The sequence below is a fragment of the Eubalaena glacialis genome, chromosome 19 (genome assembly GCF_028564815.1).
Source record: "Eubalaena glacialis isolate mEubGla1 chromosome 19, mEubGla1.1.hap2.+ XY, whole genome shotgun sequence".
NCBI classification, from domain to species: Eukaryota; Metazoa; Chordata; class Mammalia; order Artiodactyla; family Balaenidae; genus Eubalaena; species Eubalaena glacialis.
In genome coordinates this window covers 11,940,220-11,958,882 of record NC_083734.1, presented here as the reverse complement: position 1 = coordinate 11,958,882, position 18,663 = coordinate 11,940,220, and the positions used below count along the sequence as shown (strand labels likewise).

General features: G+C 52.4%; 1 protein-coding gene across 1 annotated transcript; it reads left to right on the top strand.

Annotated features, from left to right (window-relative positions):
* The first annotated feature begins 957 nt into the window (after window positions 1–957).
* AIPL1 (aryl hydrocarbon receptor interacting protein like 1) lies at window positions 958–8,335 on the top strand. Its single transcript, XM_061175979.1, has 6 exons — window positions 958–1,053; window positions 1,654–1,833; window positions 5,749–5,937; window positions 6,952–7,128; window positions 7,256–7,397; window positions 8,133–8,335. The coding sequence occupies exons 1-6, from the start codon at window positions 958–960 to the stop codon at window positions 8,333–8,335; spliced, it is 987 nt and encodes a 328-aa protein (XP_061031962.1).
* Window positions 8,336–18,663: the final 10,328 nt, after the last annotated feature.

Genomic DNA, 18,663 nt, shown 5'->3' with positions numbered 1-18,663 from the left:
TGGCGCCAAACACCACGTCTTCACATCATTTTTCACTTTAAAACCCCAAATGCCCAGAATAAGCTCTGCCTGGGTGCCAGGGCACAGGGATGAGACCCTGCAAAGGGGACGGGAGAGCTCACTGTCCTCAGCCAGACCTTGTAGGGGAGACAGGAGCAGGGCTGGTGGGGGTTCCTCAGCTTTCTCCAAACCTGCTCCCCTTCTCTTACTCTGTCTTAGCGCTCTCCCAAGCCAGAAACCTGCGGGCAGATCTTGGGGAGGAGATAACGGGACATAGGAAAGAGGGAAGCAGGACTGCACCCCGGCCTGGGCTCCAAAGGGACTAAGAGTCTGAGACCAGGACCAGCGCCCCAGGACCAGCGCCCCAGGACCAGGCAGGGCAAAGGGGGCTCCCGGTGCCCCCTCCTTTCCTCCTTTGGTGGCCTGAGGCCTCTCTCCTGCCGCTCACTCCTCATCCCCTGTCTTCTTCTTGTTCTTCTTCTTCTTTTTTTTTTTTAATATTTATTTATTTGGCTGCGCAGGGTCTTAGTTGCAGCACGCGGATCTTTGTTGCCGCGTGTGGGATGTTCTTTGCGGTGTGCGTGATCTAGTTCCTTGACCAGGGATTGAACCCGGGGCCCCTGCATTGGGAGCCTGGAGTCTTAACCACTGGACCACCAGGGAAGTCCCCTCCTGTCTACTTTAAGAAAGCTCCAGCTATCTTCCCTCCTCCTTAGGGTGGGCTAGAACAGAAGCTGAGGCAGTAACAGTGGATGTCAGGCAGGGTCCCTGCGTCACTGCTAGAAGCAGAGGACGGGGCAGCGGCCAGCCTGCCGGGAGTGGCCTCACCTTATCCCTCTCATTCACACCCAACCCCCGCTTCCCCCCCCCCCCGCCCTTCCCCCACTCAGCCACCTAAGTGCCTTCCTCTAGGCAGATTATCTCAGCTGGGCCGGACATCACCCTGCACCTGGAGCCATGGACGCAGCTCTGCTCCTCAACGTGGAAGGGATCAAGAAAACCATTCTGCATGGGGGAACGGGGGAGCTCCCAAACTTCATCACCGGAGCCCGAGTGAGTGGCGCCCGCCCCCCAGACCACTTAAAAGCCCCCATGGCAGCCTTCTGCATTCCAGCTTGGCCACAGGGCACTGCAAACAGCCTTCGTCAGCTTTGCCAACAAATGCCCAGGAGGTCCTTGCTGGAATTATCAACCACCCCTCCCCTTCCCTCTGCCCCAGGCATCTGGGTAGCTCTGAAGTGGTGCCCATTCACGGGGTGTTTTTGATACTTTGCAAATTAAACTTCAGTGTGGAGTGCGGGTGGGGCTTTGGGAATTTTCTGAAGTCCCAAATGCTGAGGGAGAAGGAAGGGCCTTCAGGGTCCAGGGTGTTTGTCCGGGAATCTCTGGTGGGCTCCTAGATGGGTGATGGATGTGTCTGGGTCTGCGGCCTCAGAACTAGGGCGTGTTTAAGGAAGGACTTTCTGACGTGCAGAGCTGTCGAGAGTGGGATGGGGTCCTTTAGGAGGGAGTGGGGGAGTGCAGGCTGGCGGGGGATGCTCTAAGGTCTGATTGGGGTTGGGAGAGGACAGCCCAGGGAGTCGGTGATAGGGGTGGCTTCTGCTGGGCCGCGTGAGGTATGTCTAGACCAGGGTCTGCTCTCTTGGTGACCAGGTGACCTTTCATTTCCGAACCCTGAAATGTGATGAGGAGCGGACGGTGATAGATGACAGCAAGCAGGTGGGCCATCCCATGCACATCATCATTGGGAACATGTTCAAGCTGGAGGTCTGGGAGATCCTGCTGACGTCCATGCGGGTCAGCGAGGTGGCCGAGTTCTGGTGTGACACCATCGTAAGTAGGCCCCGCCCATCCGCTTTGCAGGGCTGCTGTGTTTCAGGAAAGTGAGGGTAAAACAAAACTCTGGAGAGAGAACCCTGCCTGCTCCTTCTCAGCTACGGTAGCGATGAAGATGGATTCCCCCAAAAGAATAGGTGCTGCTAAAGTGACAATCGATGTCAAGGCTGGCTGGTGGGATGTGGGTGCAGGGCCCACCTCACAGCCCTCACTTTTGGGAAGGATTATTGGATTCTGGGTAGATGCCCAGATTCATTATTTCACCAGGAGCCACTGACTTTTTGAAAAAGCAATTTGAGAGAGAAAGAGAGACCGGAATTTGAACTCTGCTCATTTATTAGCTGTGTGACCCTGGGGAAGTCCCTTTTCCCTACTAGCGTTCCATTTCCTCATCTATAAATTAACAAATCCCCGTGTTAAGGGGCTGTTGTGGGGATTACATGATCTGATGTATACTAGGGCAAATCATGGTACAGGGCAATTGAAAAGTGGGAGCTTATTATTTTGAGCTAGAAGCATTCTAGAGACTAACTTCCTTGATTTACTGATGAGGAAGTATAAGACTCAGAGAAGGAAGACTTCCCTGGTGGTCCAGTGGCTAAGGCTCTGCGCTCCCAATGCAGGGGGGCCTGGGTTCAATCCCTGGTCAGGGAACTAGATGCCACATGCCACAACTAAAGTTCTCACGTGCCGCAACTAAGACCCAGTGCAACCAAATAAATAAATAAATAATTTTAAAAAAAGACTCAGAGAAGGAAAGTAACTTGCTCTGGGTCAAACAAGCTAAGGGATAGGATCAGGGATGGATCCCTGGTCCCCTCCTTATGCACTGTTTCCGGTTACAATGTCTAATAGAGCCAGGCTGCAATGCCATCCTCTACCCCTAGGGGATCCTAGCCAACGTGTTAATTCATTTCTTCATTCACTTAGCAAATATTAGTTGAGCATCTTTTCTTTGTACCAGTCCTTATGTTACTCTTTATCCTGATGTTTTAATTTTTTAAAAGATGTTTTATTTTTAACAAGTCGAGTCTTCAGAAAATCGGCTTCTTTGTGGTTTCAATTAGTTTAAAATGGTATCTATTGACTTTGCTTATAGGGCTCCTGCACTTTTTCAGACCCAGATGTGCCCATAATTTAGGCCATATGTTAGACAAAGCTTGGTCACCAACAAGGGCCCCTTCTCCATAGGATGCATATTTGCTAATGTAGGAGTGCTGAGTGCATAAAAGGCTGTCAAATTCTTTGATGGGTTGATTGATTTGTTGTTTGCAAAACCACAAGCTGCGGTTATTCCCGTAATGTGGGCATGGTTCTTGGTTTCCTGTGGGCTCTGTGTTTTTTTGATCACATTAGTGGTCACATGAGTGCACTGCCCATTTCACAGGCTGGTAATTTTTATGCCACGATGATTACTGGTTTTTCCAATAGTCCCCCTCATCTCCCCCCAGCTCACAGCTGCTATGATTGCGCATGCACGCACACCACACACACACACACACACACACACACACACACACTTTCCAGAGTCATTTACCCACCTATGCATCCATGTTTTATCCATCCTTCTAGCCACACACTTAGGCATCAATTCATCCATCCTTCCCTTCAACCAGAATTATTCATAATCCATTCTTCCATCACTAAGCATCCACCCATCATCTATCTGTAGGTCTATCTATCTGAAAACATTGAGTGCACCAGGTTTGGCCTGTGCTAGGTGTTAGAGACTAAACAGGCAAAGTCCCCATCCCTCAAGGAACTTGAATTCTGGAGGAGGAGCAGACACCTAAGCAATTACAATGCAGGGCAGGTAGCACCACGATATAAATGAGTGAGGACAGATTGGTATAGAGCCACAGGAGGGGAGCACACTGGAATTTTTTCAAGAAGATGACATTGAGCTGGGTGTTGAAGGATGAATAGGAGTTCACCAGGCCTAGAAGTGGGAAGAGAGGTAGCATCCAGGCCAGGGAGTGTGAAGAGGCAGGGGCCGTCAGGGGCTCTGGGAGCTTCTGCCCTGAAATGCACTACCACCCCCTCTACCCAGGGAGCACACTGGTCTCTATGAGGAATTTTCTGTTGGTACCCAGTCTAGTGAGGCCAGGGGTTGCAAACTCAAATACCACAAGGGCCAGGGCCCCTGGGTGACTGAAGGTCATCTGCTCCATCTACAGGGGGCAGCTGCTCCTCAGCTCCAACGGGATGGCTGCTGTGTGAAAGGGGCAGGTCCGGTGTGGCTGGATAGTCTGAGTTTTAGAGACAAACCAGAGATTTTCATTAGTCCATGAATTCTCTCAATGCTTAAGTGTTGGCAACTAATTAACACAAAAACCCCACCACGTGAAGGATAAAACAAAACGAATCTGGGAGCTGAATGTGGCCTCCAGGATGCCAGTTTGCAATTTCCAGATAGGTAGAGCCCCTCAGACAGAAACAGGCTGTGGCCTTGAAGCCCCAGAGAGGGGCAGTGGTCCTGGGGTCCCCCTGCCCAGTCTCAGCGGAGGTGCTGCAGAGGTGGGTTCGGGGCCCTGGAGTTCTGCTCCTTCTTCTGGCCTGTATCCTTCTTCTTGGGATTTCTGCCCACTCTCGGTGGCATCCTACAGTCCACCGTGCCAACCAGCATCCCTGGTAGCGCTAGGGTGGCAGGTTGCTAATGGGACAAGGCATTGGTCTGAGGTAATGTCCAAGCAGCCTCCCATTCCTGGGGTCAGCAGCTAAGCACTGACTTTCTGGGAGGCAGGGGGCTGCGAGCTGGGGCTGCTATGTGAGGGCCAGCAGGCGCCCTCCCCGCAGCAAGCTGTTCCCGGGGGCCCCTCCCTCCCTTCATCCAGCTTTAATCTTAACAGGCTTAACTGCCATCTGGTCATCCAGCTCACAAAGAAGCCAAAGGTACTCCGGGCTAATCCTGGCTGGTGGAGGCAGGGAGGGGGTGACCTTCATCCCCTTGCTGGTGACTTGGAGACCAAGCTGAACCATTCCTGCCCCTTCACTTTCTCAGTGGTGTGTCTTTACTGGAGTTGCGGCGCAGGAGCCTGAGATGGGCCATCTCAGAACCCAGCCCCTGGAGAGCGGTTCTCAGAGCTCGTCTGTGGGGCATCCCAGCTCACAGATGGGGCAGCTGAGGCCTAAAACGGCCTAAAATGCCACAGGCCTTGCCTGAGGCCAAGCAGCTGATTTTCCTAGCCTTCCTCCACCCTGAGGGTGGCCACCCCAGCTCCTGGTGCTGGGTGAAGCTGTGATGAGCTGGCCCTATATCTGCGCCATCTCATTTATTTAACCCCTACACCAGCCTCACTATCAGATAGGTGCAACCCAGGGGATGGGAGCTCAGGGAGCCGCAGTGACCTGGACTCACTGCCAGTCAGCAGCACCATCAGGACACCAACCCGGCCCTCTTGGGCCCAGAGCCCTGCTCCTTCCACAGCTCTCCATGCTCCCATCCCTGCGGGGTCACAGGCTTCATGGACTTAGAGTCTCCTTGGGAGAGAAACCCGTTAGAGTCGACCACAAGGGCCAGCAAGAGGTAGCATAGCATTGTGGCTAAAGCATGGTCCCCGGAGCTGGGTTTGAATCCTGACTCTCATTTCCTAGCTGTGTGACCTTAAGCAAATCACTTAACCTCTCTGGGCTCTAGTTCCCACATCTCTAAAATGGGGAGAATAGTAGCACCTCCCTCGTTGGGTCACCTTAAGGATTAAAGGAGCTAATAGGTGTAGCACGCTCTCCCTGGCACACAGGTAACCACAGTGATTAGTGGGGGTACGCTGGGGTGATGAGTAGTAACAGCCATGGGGCAGGTGTAGGGAGAGAGCAGGAGTCCTGCTCTGGGGGTCCCCAGAGTAGGGCTCTCTGTGGCCCAGCTGGCTCTGAGCAGACAGCCTGATGCCATCCGCCCAATTTTTCCCACAGCACACAGGGGTCTACCCTATCCTGTCCCGGAGCCTGCGGCAGATGGCGGAGGGCAAGGACCCCACTGAGTGGCACGTGCACACGTGTGGGTTGGCCAACATGTTCGCCTACCACACACTGGGCTACGAGGACCTGGATGAGCTGCAGAAGGAGCCGCAGCCACTGATCTTCGTAATAGAGCTGCTGCAGGTGTGACCCTGGGGCATGGGAGGCGGGGTAGGTACTGTCCCAGCATCGAAGAGCAACAGGGGTCAGTGGGCATCAAGGGGAGCCCAGCCCCACGGGTCACTGGACATCACCCAGTTCCTCTTTAGAGAACGATAAAGGGTTCATAAACCACAGGGGAACTGGAATTGGACCCCTCCCCCCCAAAAAACGGTACTTTGCCTTTTCCAAGGGAAAAGCCCTTTTGGGACTAATTTTTAAAAATGTTATTTTCTTCTTGGAGGCATTTTATTTCTATTGGTTATCTACTTCCATTTTTTTCCAAAAGTCTAGAATTACATCCTCAGCCCCAGTCCCTATGGTTTGTGGGTTCTGATCTCATTCTCCAGTAGTGGGAGAGGCTGCACGGAACCATCCACAATCTCTCCCCCAGACCCCAGAATGATTGATGGCCCTTGTCTGTGGGGTGGTGGGAGAGGGTCAAACCAGGGCAGGACTCAGCTAATGGCCAAGGCTGAGGGTCAGCCTGAGGGTTACATGGGTGAGTGCAAATAAATAAGAACTGTGTCACCAAGGGGCCTGCTTGAACAGTTGTGTGGCTTGTGCACTGCAAGAGGGCATCCCCTCTAAGGTGCTCATTAGAGACATTATATATTTGTGCTTTTATAATAATATTTTTCCAACAGATTCCAACAGGCAATAAAGTGTCCTGTTCTAATGTAATGAGTATCATGGCAATTTTCTGAATATTAGAAGTAAAGTGTGTTGACAAAGAAGTACCTTTCCTTAATTTGCACAAAGGCTCTGATCTAGGGTAAGGCCCTGGGTGGGGGGCTTGTTGCTTCCTTCCCCCGTTTGTATGTGTTTGGCCAGCAAGCATGATTCGGCCCGCGATCTTCACTGTGGAAAATGAAGAAATGACTTCAGCAAGATGTGCTGGGTCCACTTTCTCTGGTCCCCTGCAAGGGGAAGGGCCTGCCCTGCTGGGCTTCGAGCACTCGGGGTCCCTGCCTTACTGACCTGCAGCTCTTGGGGCAGGTGGAGGCCCCCAGCCAGTACCAGAGGGAGACCTGGAACCTGAGTAAAGATGAGAAGATGCAGGCGGTGCCCATCCTCCATGGAGAAGGAAACCGGCTCTTCAAGCTGGGCCGCTACGAGGAGGCTTCTACCAAGTACCAGGAAGCCATCGTCTGCCTGAGGAACCTGCAGACCAAGGTGGGAGGCTGCCCGCCAGGGGGTTGGGAAGCGGGGTGCATGTGGGGGGAGCAGCCCTGCACTGGCCCTGCGCGCGGGGGGAGAGGGCTGGGGGCAGGGCAGCCGCAGACCTTTCTTCACGGGGCAGGAGAAACCCTGGGAGGTGCAGTGGCTGAAGCTGGAGAAGATGATCAACACCCTGATCCTGAACTACTGCCAATGTCTGCTGAAGAAGGGCGAGTACTACGAGGCGCTGGAGCACACCAGTGACATCCTCCGGCACCACCCAGGTGCGTGGCGTGAAGCGGGTCCGGGGTTGGGGGGGAGGGGCGCCCAATCCCGCCCAGGGGCCCAGAGTCACGTGCACAGACCTCCGCGGCCTTCTCTTCTGACCCTGTCAGGGCGCCTCCGCGCAGCAGGGTTTTCCCAAGCCTATAACGATATCACAGGTAATGACTGAGCTGTACTTATTGGGGGAGGTATTTTATTTTAAGGTGCATTAGGGCAAAATATAAGCAGTTCACCAAACCTGTGTGGAGCGGGTTTTAAAAATGGGGGCCATCAATTCAGAGAACAATATTAAGTACATTCTAGGATCCGTGATGCGCGGATATGGCGATACGTGTGAAGACGATGTTTGAAGAACGTTACATCACTTACTCTGCGTCACACGCTAAATTCTCTGCATTTATCATTTCATTTAGTCCTTATAGTGACCGTAAGGGACAGGTGCAGGGATTGGGCCTGGAGCTTGCACCATTTGGGGCGCTTCTGTAAGAAAATAGAAAGTTGTGAATGTAAAATTAGTTGCAGGGCCTTGGAAGGGTCCGCGGAAGGGAGGGAAGTAGGTACTGCGATTATTACCGTCCGTATTTTACAGTGGAGGAGACGAGCTCTGGAAGTACAGAGAGGTTAAGGATCAGGGTTAAGGTTAAGGGTTGTGTCAGCTGACCAAGCCCTGCCGGGCACGGGGTCGGGACTGCCTCTGGGGCTGGGTGGCGGGTCCAGCTGGATCTTCCCCGCAGGCGTCGCGAAGGCCTACTACGTGCGGGCCCGGGCTCACGCCGAGGTGTGGAATGAGGCAGAGGCCAAGGCGGACCTGGAGAAAGTGCTGGAGCTGGAGCCGTCCATGCGGAAGGTGGTGCGCAGGGAGCTGAGGCTGCTGGAGAACCGCCTGGAGGAGAAACGCGAGGAAGAGCGCCTGCGCTGCCGGAACATGCTGGGCTAGTGCGCAGGCGCCAGGCCTCCCGCTTCCGGCCCCCACCTCCATCGGCCCCTCCCCCACCCTCCCCAGGCCGCCGCCCCTTCGCCGCACACTGACCCCTCCGCCCCAGCCGGACAGCAGGGCACTGGGCAGCTAGCAGATGGCCTGGCCGTTTACGGTTCAGTTGGCCAGGAGTTTGGTGTCACTTTTTAAACTTTTAATTTTAAAAGTCAAAATAATGCATGTGTCGACTGAAAAAGTAATGCACAACCTAGAAGTTGAGAATTATGTTTTATTCAGCGGACTTTTCTGACGACTCCCGCCCCAAAAGACAGCCTCTCAGATAGCCCTGAGGGACTGCTCCGAAGAGGTAAGGAAGGTGCCAGGATGTATAGGAGTTTTTGCAACAAAGGCCAGATAGTCGGAACTTCAAAAGATTACCGTTAATGAAAGAAAATCAGACACCTCAAGTTAATAAATTTAGCACTTTTCTAGGTATGGGAAGATGCAAGAGTCTGGGCTCCTTGAAAACATTCCTTTGAGATGCACCTTAACTATTATATGCAGGCTCAGCATCCTGCTTTTCTCCATCCTGAATCCTCTCAGGGTGCACATTGTGAGTGGCTGCAACATCCTTTGTTTACTAACGTGGCAAGCAACATTTTTTATTGATACATGCCAGGGTTAACAAACCCCCCCCCCGCCCCAAAACCCCAAAGGGCACAGAAGAGCTTATGGATAAAAATGAAGTTTCCTGCCCTACCTCTCCAATCCCTTAGCCTAGAGCTAGCAGTTTTAATGGACCCTGTTTTTTACTCTTTTGGTAGTTTTCTCTATCTCCATATATTTAAATCAGCTTCCCCACGTGTGCTTTTTACCCCACGTCATTGAAAAGTGAGAATTGAATGCTTTGATGCTTCCTGGTCCCTTCCTTCCCTCCCCTTCTCCTAATTTCAGATAGTTATATTGCTGGTTCTTTGCTTGGTTATTTTTGTAACTTGGTATTTATTCTTCACCTAGAACTCTCTGCTGGGCCGCGGGGACTCTCTTCTGTGTAGGACGAGGGTGGCAGCATTGGGACCTCCCCTCTCATCTCCCACTTCTTCCTCCCTAACCGGTTTGATGTACCTTTACTCTCCCATCATCCCGGCTGTTAACGTCTGTGCTCTGTCTGTCACCAAAATGAAGTCTTCTATGCTTTGTCCGTCGGTTGACTCTAAAATCTGAAAAATCAATAGACATCATTTACCTAAATATGGCCGTGTAGTGTGATTGCAATTTTCTGTGGTTCCAAATTCATGAGCCCTGGACCACCAGAATGAGGATATTCCTGGCTACTGGAGTGGCAGCGTCTATTTTAACATGGGATTTTTTTCCTCCCCTTCTTCTTCCCTTTTGTGGCACTAGGAGATTTGAGGTGTAAGTCCTCTGACCATGGAGGAAAGAGGGTTAATTTTTGGTTGAATCAGGGTCGGTGTCTGATGGGCTGCCAGGTATACTGTCAGAGAACCAGGTGGAGTTTTTAAAGGAAGTCCAAGGAAGGGGACATTATGACCTGCAGAAGATGGAAGGGAGGAATGTCCTGAAGCCAGAAAGAAGGCTCTGAGCTAGAGAAGGAGGAGCAGGGTGGAGGCTGTGGGATGAGAGCAGAGGGGACCTTCACCTGCTCCTGGCTGCCCTGAAAACAGGCCTCGGTGGTGTCTGGACAGCCAGAGTCTCAGGGGCAGCTCAGAAGCAGATGAAGAGCCCGGCAAATGGCATTATTTGAGGACAGGAACTGTGGTCTGCAAGCTTCCCAGCCTCCACTGTCCTGTCCATATTCTGTGTGCAGCGTCCCCAATACTTCCCCTTTTCCTGGGGACGGTGAAGATCTCACTTCATTTGTGGTCCCCCCAGCGGGATTGATGCCTGAATGTATCCCAGGACCCTTTGTGGTCCTGTCCAGTGCATCCTGGGTGGAAGGCTCCCCTCCTGATGCCCCAGGACATTTGCAAGCCCAAGAACAAAGAGGGGTAGGGGCCCGGACCCCCGTGAAGTGTGGTGGGAGACACCCTGGCATTAGTAGTTGAGGAGGTGTTGAACTCAAACAACTGGAGACCCCCCCCGCCAAACTGCAGCGGCCATTTGAGACATTTCTATTACAAAAGCCCTGGGAATTCTTTCTCACATGGCATCCAGTGGATTAAAATCAAGCCACATTTTGGTTCATGACTTTCTAGGCCAGCTTTCCCCCAGCCTCATCTGCACCCAGCATTTCTAATTGCTTGTCTTTTCTTTTTAAATGGGGGACACAAATCATAATGTGCCTTTGACATACCCTCAGCTTCTTAATCATGGTTTTTGCACGGTCTCTCTTTTCTTTCCTGGTCCAGCCCTCTTGGTCTTCTCAGTGGACTCCCTCCTGCTAATTTTTGCCTTGTCAAGCACGCTTTTTGTGTGCTTCTCTTGTGTGAATTCGTGTGTGTGTGTGCGTGTGTGTGTGTGTGTGTGTGAGAGAGAGAGAGGGAACAGGGACACACCGTCCTCTTGTTACTGTCATCCAAAGGCAGCGAATGGGACAACATCACCACTTTTCAGAATTCACGGCATCTCATACTTCATCTCACTAGTGCCGGGGGAGGTGGAATGCAGAGATGGGGAGAGCTGACTCCGGGACCCACAGCAGGCAGCCTCCCCAGCCAGGCCTCTGGTCCTTGCACTGGCTTCCTTGTGTCTCCAAGGAGGTCTTGGCTGGCCAGGTCTAAGCCGGTGCATGCAGGAAGTAGCAGGGGCATCTCCTGAGGGTCCCTTTTGACTGTTTCCAAGGGATCTAGCTGGAAACCTTTGTTTTTGAGCGGCCAGCAGGGGGCAGCAGAGAACAAGCAGATTGTAGTTCCTGGTCCAGGAGCTGGACTTGGCGGGGAAAGCTTTGGGCTCTGGAGGTGATGGCTCTCCAGGGGCCCTGACCACCCCGACTCGTACAGGGTCAGGCTGACTGGCAACAGGGGGGAGGTGTTTATAACCATGGAATCAGCATGCCAGCAGACTAGGGCCTCAGTCTCATCCCCTTGTACAGATGGGGAAACTGAGGCTCAGAGAAGGCCAGTAACTTTCTAGATGCCACTCCAAAGCTGGGGTAGACGGGGATTAGCATCCAGGTTTCCAGGATTCTGGGCTGGGCCTTTTTGTTCTACATTGTGTTGCCTCCGTCACCAGACAGTCCATACAGGGGTATGATTTTTTTTTAAAAAACGAAAGGAGAAAAATAGGAAACTTCTATTAGAGAGCAACCCAGAGCACATCTATAGGCTTAGTTTGGGAGCAGTTAGAGGGGTAAACGTGAGCGGGGCTTGTGTGGGCCTCACAGCCCCTGTTACTGGACGAGTTCTTGTGCCTGACACACAGGGAGGCCAAACAAACCGAAACGTTGGAGTTTGGAGCAGAGAAAGATTTATTGCAGAGCCATGGAAGGAGTGGGGTGGCTCATGCTCCCCAAAAACCCCAAACTCCCCAGAGGGTTTCAGCAAAGCAAGGTGACAGAGGGGTGTTGTTGCTCGCTGCAAACTTCTCGGTGCCAGAATCCTCTGTTGTTGCAGCTGTCTCCTTAGGTCAGGTTGCGATGTTCCTGTAAACCTCCAACAAGATGAATGTTATTCTCTGTTCTGCAACTTTTTATCTCTGTATGAATGGAAAAGTGTTATACCCTTAAAGGTCAGAGCCTTGAGAATGGGTTATCCTGTATATTTCAGGCTATAGGCAACATTCTTAGCTGGAAGCAAAAGCAATAGAACACAAAGGTTAAATTGAAAGAAACATCTAGTACCAATTGTTCTTCCCTATTACTCCCCCTCTGGCCTGCCCCCTCTGAGAATCATTACTGCTTAACCAAGGCATTTGTTCCCATGTCTGAGCCACCCTCCTGACCTCTGTCTAGTGGGGTTTACGTGACACAACACCAGAGAGTGATTTGGGAGGGTGGCAGGGGGCTGGGGACCAGGCAGAGGGACCCCCTTGGGTACTATGCAGGTGTATTAGGCTTCTAGTGCTGCTGTAGCTAATTACCACAAACTTAATGGCTTAAAACAGCACAAATTTATTCCATTACAATTCTGGAGGTCAGAAGTCCCCAAATGGGTCACTAGGCTTGTTTTCTTTTTGGAGGCTTCAGGAGAGAATCCCTTTCCTTACTCATTCCAGCTTCTAGAAGCCCTTGCATGCCTTGGCTTGTGGCACCATCCTCTGTCTCCAAAGCCAGCGGAGCAGCATCTTCCACTCCGTCTGTGTTCCTCTCCTTCCGTCATCACATCCCCTCTGTGGTGATCCCCTTGCCTCCCTCTTATAAGCACCCTGGTGGATACATTGGGCCCACCTGGATAATGCAAGATGATCTCCCCGTCTCCAGACCCTTAACTTAAGCACACGTGCAAAGTCCCTGTTACCACGAAGGTAACCTATTCACAGGTTCTGGAGATTAGAATGTGGGCACCTTTGGGGGCCATTATAGAGCCTACCACAGCCAGCTGGTTTCTTTCTGTCCCCAGATCTGTTCTCTGGCCTGCTCTGTCCCCTGAGAGGCTCAACATGCTGATGTGTCCCAGCTCCCAGGCCCTCCAGCCTCCAGTTGGGTTTGGCCAACAGGAGGTACCAGCAGGAGATCAGTGTGGGAGGAGAGTAAGGCTGGGTCTCTGTTTCTCCCACTCCCTTCTTGCTGGGCTGTGGTTTTGCCGTGTCTGTGCTCTTTGTCCTGTGGTCACAATTGGGGTCAGGGAGCCCTTCTAGGCCACAGCTCTCCCTGCTCCCCAGAGCAGCAGCCCCTCCCCTCATCCTTCACCCTCACCTGTCCCCCAAGGTGCCCCTCATTCTTTGCTGGTTCCCCCAACCCCACCTGCACCTTCATTCAGCTCTCTGCAGTGGCACCTTCAACTGGGCCCCCTGTTCTCTGCCAGGATGCTGCTGATCAGGCATCAAGTCTCCTCCAGACTGGAAAGAGGGAAGGAAACCTGAGAGGTAGAGAAGCATGTGCAGTGTCACCCAGCTAGTCAGGGGCAGGGGCGGAATTTGAACTCCGACCCAGATGAATGGGGGCTAGAGTCAGCATTTTCCTGCCCCACTGAGTATGGCCCCCTCTCAGGAGGTGAGGACCCCTTCAGTGGCAGAACCCTTGCCATGAGAGGGGCTCAGCTAGAAGGGGCATCTAAGGGTTTGGTGCGTGTCCCGAAGTTGATGGCATGGCAAAGGGCTATAGCGCGTGCCCAGTTACTGCTTGTCACAGGCCAAGCCACCTCCTCGTACAGAAATGGCCAGGCAACCTCAGTCAGATGCATTTAGCCAAGAGTTCAACTTTCAACAGCGCGGGCTCCGCTGGAGGCTTGGCGTGAGCCCGGGGACGAATCAGCGCCCCTTTTTGAGTGCCTTTTCCCTTGCTTCACGGTGGGCAGTGTAGGTGCCATTTGGCAGACGAGCCTCAGCTCTGGGGAGGATGCCGCTTGCCCAGGTCACACAGCTGGACTCAGTAAGTGGCAGCGGTGCGGATAACCCAAACTAAAGAGCGGAGCTGGCATTTCTTTTAATTTCCTGCAAGGCTATTGCTCCTGTGGGGCCCAGGCAGCAGGTGAGGGTGGAGAGAGCTGGGGAGTGAGGGGCCACCTGGGCCTTCCCTGGCTCCTGATTTCCCCTGAGTAATAGATGCTTCATGGAAAGTGCTGGAGCCCTGGCTTCCCCATGACCACCGTCTGCGTGATGACAGCCTGGCAGCCCAGGTTTGAGTCCTCGGATAGCCACCATCTGGTTGCCTGCCTTTCCCTCTTCCTCCCTGGGTTTCCCATGTCTTGTAAGAGACTCTGTCTTGAACTTCACCTTGATTGATCGGCCTGCGAATGAGGGACCACCTTGGCGGCCTCCAAGTACCTGCTGTTTGGGGGGAGGCTGCCCCCTGCACAGCCTTTTCCCCCATCCCTCCGCTCTCAGGGCTTTCAAGGAAAGGTTAGGTATGGCCCCATTCTTATGTATGGCCATTTCGCGTGTGCAGAGTTCCTGGCCTAATTACAATTGCTCCATTACTTCAGGTATTCTCATTAGTGTGAGAATCCGACGAACGAAGAATCTCACCTTTCCTCCTGCCTCCAATAAAAATATCATTTGAAGATGTAATGGAGCATTTGTCTCTCCTCAGCAGTCTTGAGGCTGGCTGCTTTTACTGAGTGTGACAGTCTCTGGAGGGCAGAGAATTTCTTCTGCTTTGTTCTCTGCCACATCCCCAGTAGCTAGAATAATGCCTGCCCCATACCACGGGTTCAGAAATACCTGCTGGTCATGAGCCAACATAATCCATTTCTTTATGAAAAACACATCTTGATTTCTACATGTGTAAGGACCCTCAGAAAGTATCTAACAGCTTATTTTGCAGATGGAGAAACTAAGGGCCAGAGATGAGAAGGGACACGTCCAAAGTCACAACAGTGGGTCTATGACAGATCCAGGGCTGGGATGAAATGTGTTGCCAGCATTTTCTCCACCACTTACAATTTGTGGCTCTATTTGCATCCCAACATTTTCTTTCTGCCTCACCAATTTTTTTTTTCTCTACTCTTTGGTGGCATGATGGGATTCTCCCCTCTTTTTAAACCTCCACCCACACTCTGTTCTTCTCCTGAATGTCTTACGAGGCCCCTGGTTTGCCTGCCTCCTGGCTGACAGGCTCAGCGATCCCAGCCCCCCAGCTGGGGCTGCCCGTGGGTCTCACCTCCCCAGCCTGCATTACGAAGGAAGGACGGAGACCTATGTTCTGCAGAGCTGGTTGCCCAGGGCGGGCTGCGACCACAGCCAGGCTGCCAGTTCCTTGATGAGTTAGGAGAGAGACACCCAGAGACAGAGGCAGAGGGATCTCTCTCCAGGTGGTTACAGGTAAGCAGCATAACTGGGGACCAGTTGTCAGCCTGTTGCCCCCCTTGTGGCCTGAGAAGTAGGAAAGCAAGTTGGTGAGGGGGAGAGGAATGAGACAGATGTATAGAGAGGAGAGAGAGGGGGAGAAAGGAAGAGTAGGAAGATCAGAGGGAGAGGAAGAGGGAGAAAAAAGGAGGGAGAAGAGAGAATTTTTAAGATCTGATTCCCCGTGTGCAACACCCGTGTATCCTAATAATAAGTCAAACCTTCTGCAGAAGCTGTCAAAACGCCTTAACTAGACCCTCCTAAAGGAAGAGTTGGATGGGATCAGCCGGCAGACAAATGCCCAGTTCACTGAGGTCTGCTGCAGAATGACCTTGAGTCTGAGGCGCAGGCTTCCCTTCCCCTCGGAGCGCAGGCAGGAAGGGGTGAGAGTAGCTCTGTCCAATAGGAAGATAATACAGGTCACGAAGGTAGCTTACGATTTTCTAGTAGCCATGTTAAAAAAAATAAAAAAGGAAATAGGTGGCGTTAATTTTAACCCCATCTGTCAAGAATGTTATCATATTATCATTCATGAGACACTTTGCACTCTGATTCTCACACTAAGTCTTTGAAGTATAGTTGATGCTTCCAGCACGTCCCAGTTCAGACCAGCTGAACTCCAGGTGCTCGGTCATCACAGGGGATAGTGGCTACTGTATTGACAGTGAATAGACACCCCCTCCTGTTCTGACCCTGGACACGTAAATTCCTTTTACTCATTCTTGAGCTTCATAGAAACATGACCCAACAGTATATTCTCCCCTGTGTTCTCTCGCTGCAACAGTGCACAGCCCAGTGCGTTCCTCTAGCGGCGTGTTCCGGGAGGTTTTGGCCGGGGGCACCGATGGTAGTTTCGGTGGGGGCTGGGGAGACAGACAACAAACCAAAAAAGGCCACAATCACTATCATCCAGTTGTGATGAGGGCTCTGTGACAGGCTGGGGGGTTGCCACTTACAGTTGTGCAGGTTGTGCATTGCACAATTCCAGGGGGCCCCCGTTTTCCTCACTGTCATCTTGGATATGTGCAGTTATTGTAGATCCCCAGTAGATGGCAGGAAAATGTCTTAAGGAAAGGGTAGCTTTTCTTTTTTTTTTTTTTTGTTTGTTTATTTATTTATGGCTGTGTTGGGTCTTCGTTTCTGTGCGAGGGCTTTCTCTAGTTGTGGCAAGTGGGGGCCACTCTTCATCGCGGTGCGCGGGCCTCTCACTATCGCGGCCTCTCTTGTTGCGGAGCACAGGCTCCAGACGCGCAGGCTCAGTAATTGTGGCTCACGGGCCTAGTTGCTTCGCAGCATGTGGGATCTTCCCAGACCAGGGCTCGAACCTGTGTCCCCTGCATTGGCAGGCAGACTCTCAACCACTGCGCCACCAGGGAAGCCCCAAGGGTAGCTTTTCTTAATCTGCACAGTTGCCTTCTTGGCTAGTGCCAGGCTGCATGTTTCAGCTAAGTTGGCCTGTGAATGTTAGTTTCTGAGGGCAGGGCCTGAGTATGTCCCCAGCTGGTACTGTGGGCAGTAGCAGTTGGCCAGAGCCAGGCTAGGAGGGGCAGCCGATGCCTGGGACCCTGGGCTTTCTTCTCCATCCAGCACAATCTCATCCTTGAAGGGTGTGGTGTGTGTGGGGTGCGTAGCCCGGGCTGGGATTGGTGGTTAAGACAGGAGGAGGGGTGGTGGCCTCTGAATTGATCGCCTCTGCACACTGGCTCCTATTAGATCATTCAAGGCATCCCCCCCCCCGCCCCAGCACCAGGAAGCTCTGGAAGGATTTCCACCCTCCATGCCCCAGATCCGAGTCTGTCTTGCTGGGGTTCTGATCTGAGGGTTCAGGGTGAGTCTCATTTTCCCGCCGCACTGCGGGCGTCCTGCTCTTTCTCAGGACTCACGCGTGGCCCCCGCCTCTTGTACGGTGTGTGAGCCGACGTCGATTTCCTCCAGGTCTCCCTGTGGTGCTGGAGAGCCTCTCTGTCTCTTCCGATCTGTCCCCACCTCTGCTCCCTGCGCTCTGCCCCGGAAGCTGATCTGTATGGACATGGCTCCCTCTGGCTTCAGTTGGGTTCTTGGCAACTTCTTCTCCAGAGGAGAGTGAGGTCAGGGTTTTGTTTCCTCTGCTTGCTTTCTGGGGGGGAGATTTCCTGGCCGGGCTGATTAAAGGTCACACCTTCTTCAGGGCAGCCCTCCGCACCCATCCCCCACTGTATTAGTTGCCCATGGCTGCTGTAGGAAATCGCCACACATTTGGTGGCTTAAAACAACACGAGTCTTACAGTTCTAGAGGTCAGAAGTCTGAAATGAGTCTCAGGGAACTAAAGTCAAGGTGTCAGCAGGGTTGTGTTCCTTCCGGAAGCTCTGGGGGCAGAATTCCTTCCTTCCCTCTTCCAGCTTCTCCGCCTGCCTGCCTTCCTTGGCTCGTGGCTCCACAGCCCTCCACCCCTGCTTCTGTCATCACATCTTCGTCTCCGATTCTCTTCTCTCTCTCATAAGGACCTTTGTGATTACACTGGGCCCACCCCAATCACTCTGGATCATCTTCCCACCTCAAGATCACATTTGCAAAGTCCCCCTTTTCCATGTAGGGTAACCCATTCCCAGGCTTTGGGATTTATTAGGACCTGGACATCTTTGGGGGACTATTATTCTGCTGACCATACTTTATTTCAGAGTTCTGGTTACCACACCCTTCCCTGCTTCCTACAGTAGTAATGGGCCGTGGCTCTTCCTAGTCTGGGGTACTGCACTGTTACATGTGGTTTCACTGTATCCTGCCCTCGCTTTTATAAAGTCCCCTTTCAAAACTTTCCTCAAATTACCCAAAGCGACAGTGCTATTGGATCCCTGCTATTCGGATTCCTGCTAAAGCTTGGCTGATACACCTACCCAGTTAATGTAGTCTTTCCAACAATCTTTGAGGTGGATTTTTCACTCTCCCCCTTCCTCCCCAAAGGCCCATTTTATCTTTGAGGAGTTTGGGGGCTGGAGAGGTTATGTAACTTGTCCAAGGTTGCATGGGTAGGTCATGGCAGAGCTGGGATTTGAACCAGAACTAACTCTGACCCCAGAGCAGAGCTCTCCCTCCTGCTGTCACTGACTTTTATAGCCTGGACTGGAATTTTTCCATCCATTAGGCATTCACTTTCTGACTGCTGACATTGTAGTGATTTTCATAAAATACAGGTGACTGTTCCTTGGTGGTCCTCTTGGCTGTCCCGTTGCATTGGAACATTGGAACAAAGCTGACCATGACTACTGTCCACTTGCCATAATGATTCCCTGGGGTCCTTCAGAGATCATCTCAGTGACACCCGTCCCGCTATCTCCAGGGCCACATCAGAGGTCAGCATAGAATGAAGGTTAAGAGCAAGGGCTCTGGAACTAGACAGGCTTGGATTCCTAACCCAGTGTGACCACTTACCAGCTGTGTGATGTTGTGCAAGTTACTTAACCTCTCT